At 39.8% G+C, this 3446-nt stretch overlaps 1 protein-coding gene across 1 annotated transcript in view; it reads right to left on the bottom strand.

The window, feature by feature from the left end:
- Window positions 1-3446, bottom strand: part of gpc2 (glypican 2) — an 11524-nt gene that overhangs the window by 4758 nt on the left and 3320 nt on the right. The window contains exons 4-7 of the mRNA XM_032527626.1: window positions 1754-1929; window positions 1575-1655; window positions 924-1089; window positions 67-197 (exon numbers count right to left, since the gene is read on the bottom strand). Coding sequence (XP_032383517.1) covers window positions 67-197; window positions 924-1089; window positions 1575-1655; window positions 1754-1929 — 554 coding nt within the window. The remainder of the gene's footprint in view (window positions 1-66; window positions 198-923; window positions 1090-1574; window positions 1656-1753; window positions 1930-3446) is intronic.

Consider the following 3446-nt stretch of genomic DNA (forward strand, 5'->3'; position numbering starts at 1 on the left):
ATTAAAAATACATCCATGCCAATCCCCCCCCACCCACCCATCCTCTGCTTGTGCCCTGTTCCTTGCCTTAGTGGAGATGCTGACGCTGTTTTCCTGCATGTGCATGATGGCCTCCGACACTTTCACAGAGATGGAGTCAGCTGCAAGCTCCATATTGAACGGCCCCTCCAACTTCTCTGAAACCTGGTACAGAGCATCTGATAGACGACAGAGGGTATACAGAAATAGAGATGACAGGGTGATAATGTGCACTATGACAACATTTACTCAAGTTCTTATTGTCTGGTGTTACTCTCTATTGGTGGCATATTTTAGACACAGATAAACATCAAGACAATGGTTTCCTGTGTCTGGAATCTCTCACTGGCGAGCTAGCTGAAAAAAGATTTAATTGACATTTGCGGTTACAGGCTTGGGAGATTAGTAAGCAAGCCTCAAAAACATCATATGAAGGGAAGTGTGAAGAATAATGGTTGGATTAAAAGGGTACATGGGGGTAAAATGGGTTTGGGTGCAGTACACACTGTGCAGACTAAGGGATGAAAAAAGGTAGGAACATGATGGGTTGGATGAAAGGGGAAAGAAACATAGGAAGAGATCAATTGTGAAGGGGCTGAGAAACATGAATTATAAATGGAGGAGGAATTAATTAGGAGGGAACGGAAATGAAAGTAAATGAGAGATGGAGGACAATAAAAAAGGAGTATGCTTTTAGGTATGCTCAATTTAATAATGATAATAATTCAAAAAGGCTTTTAAATTATGTTTGGGTCATGACGTGTTTACCTAACCATCTAATATTATTAACCCAAATGCTTCTTGTGGCTCTTTGAAATATGTGTGTGTCATACACCTGACCCTAAACAACCCACTTAAACCACACCAACATATTAGGATGTGTTGTTCATCCTACCCTCACCCACCAATGAAATTGTTCCATTCAGTGTCAAGGTCGCCCTGGTTGGCTAAGCAGCCCTTCATTACATTAAGGCATAGGGAGTGGCAGGGCCGCAGGGAGGGCATTCCTCGACACAGTGGGCAGTACCACTGACGCATCAGGCCACGCACACACTCTGAATCTGCAGTCAACTGAAACACAAAGCAGTGGGTCAAAGAGTTATGATCAAAAGAATTACTCAACATTATTAACTTTAAAACTATATAAAAAGGGACTTCACGTTGGCAGCTACACTGTTGGAAACCTTTAAAGTGCATGAAACAAGCACTTATTTCATCAACGAATCCTGTGATTTGTTGATACTAAAAAGAGAGAAGGGAAATATATATCTGATACAACTGATTAATAAAACCAAAAAAAAATACTTAATACTGCAACTGTTTTGATATTAAAATAGATATTTTTCAAGCAAAAATTACAAATATTTCCTGGTTCCAGCTTAAGGAATGTGAGAATGTTACGCTTGTCTTTGTCATATATGATTGCTAGATTAGACTGTTGGTCAGATACAACAAACAAAAAAACATGTCACCTTGCCCTCTAAAAAGGGTACAATTATTTACATAAGAATCTTGTCAATGTGGCAGAGCAGACAACAGTACCAGAAACAACTCACCTTTGTTGCTTTGTTAACAATATCCCGACCAGTAGCTAACCCCTGAGATAGTGCTCTGGCTGCAATGAAAGCTCTTGACACCTGAATTTAAAAAATAGAAATAGCAAGATATTAGATTAGTCAAACAGTCTGCACATCTGGAAATAGAATTACTAACTTTTTTATCACAACACACATACTTGTACACGCAGTCTGCGGGGCACATCCCCAAATGGCTGCAGCTGTTCGGCGTGTTTGCTGACACACTCCAGGTAGTCCTCACTAAACTGATACTGGGGGTTAACAAGAGAAAAGACCCGCTCCACCAGTCTGGACCAGAAATCTGAGAGAACCTCTGACAGACTGACACTGCCCCCTGTGGACACAACAACAACGGTCAGCATACAGTATCTGTAATCTGACAAAAATCATGTTCCTGCAGAGAGGAAAGAGCATCGTATGACAGTAGGGGGCATTTCAGCAGAGTGGATGATGAACGTTGTTCTGTTAGACTGAATTAGGCTTTTCATCTAAAGCACCATATCCTTATACAGTGTGGAACCATGATGCTCAGTGGGCCAGGTTGAGGTTTAACTTAAACATCAGTCATTGATTCTGGTCCCTTCCGTATCAACTGATGCATGTAAACCCACCAATCACACTGGGAATTAGCCCCTACTACATTACAGCTACATGCAATTCCACAATTTGTCAGGAAAGAAAATACGTTAAGACAAATTTACCAGACTTTTGTTATCCAACTAACTGTTGACTACACCCACTGCAGCAGCTGATTGCAGAGCTTTAATAGACATTTTTAAATATTTTTTTAAAAGCTTCGTTGATTCTGTGAAAATATGGCCATCTTCAATGGTTTGGGAAAAGGTTGAGATGCAGCTGACTAACCACATTTAGCAGTACTACACATTTTGACTGACATAAAGGGCTATTACTTATGGGCAAATTTTAATTTTTGAATGAACTTTCTCCACACATGCACAGTAGAACCACTCTCCTAGATGCAAACTGCCACAGATGTTGTAATCAAATAAAGTAAAAATGTATTGATATTTTTTTTAAACAATCTAAATAAAAAGCCTTGAAAGAACCAAACTAACAAAAAAACATGTTATTTACTTTGATACCTATCTTGTCTATTAAACATTGTTTCCTCATTTACTTCTTTCTTTAAATGTGCTTGTCATTCTCTCTGCATTAGTCAACTGGCAGACAGAATTCTGAAGATGAGACTCTCCAATCTGTAGTCTACAATACAGCCTTAAATTAGTTATACATGCTGTTTGGCAGAAAAAGACATTTTGACTAATCAGCAACAGCCTGCAGACAGACTCGCCAGCGAGAGGCTGTCATGCCAAAACGGAGCGATCCGGAACAGAAATAGAAACAGTCATCCGCGGGATTCCAATTCTCTCTCTATTTTTTCTCCAGTTCATCCTTGGCATTTAAATTCTCCTCCAAAGAGAATGCTGGCTCTTTTCTGCTGCCCAGAGCGGCTATGGATTTACCACACCAGAGATGTGGACTGATAAAATGACAATAAACTGCCAGTGGAACAAGGAATCATCACTGCTCTTTACCATATTACTTTACCATCTTTAACCAGACCAACCAAACATAGATTTTTTTAAAGACTTCTCTGCACTGATTCAGGTCTCATTGGGCTGATGTAGGCCCATGTAGACTACAAGGTTGCTTGCTTGAATAATTGTTTCCGGAAATGTGGTTGTTGTGCAAAAACATCTAAAATGTTGTGAGCTTATTTTCCTTTTTTAGATAACTTTTTGGCATTTTGTGTTGTTTGAGAGTAGAAAGTTGAGAGTAGGGATAGACAGGAAAACATGGGGAGAGAGTTGTGTGTGTGTGTGTGTGTGG

The sequence above is a fragment of the Etheostoma spectabile genome, chromosome 10, assembly GCF_008692095.1.
Source record: "Etheostoma spectabile isolate EspeVRDwgs_2016 chromosome 10, UIUC_Espe_1.0, whole genome shotgun sequence".
Taxonomy (NCBI): Eukaryota; Metazoa; Chordata; class Actinopteri; order Perciformes; family Percidae; genus Etheostoma; species Etheostoma spectabile.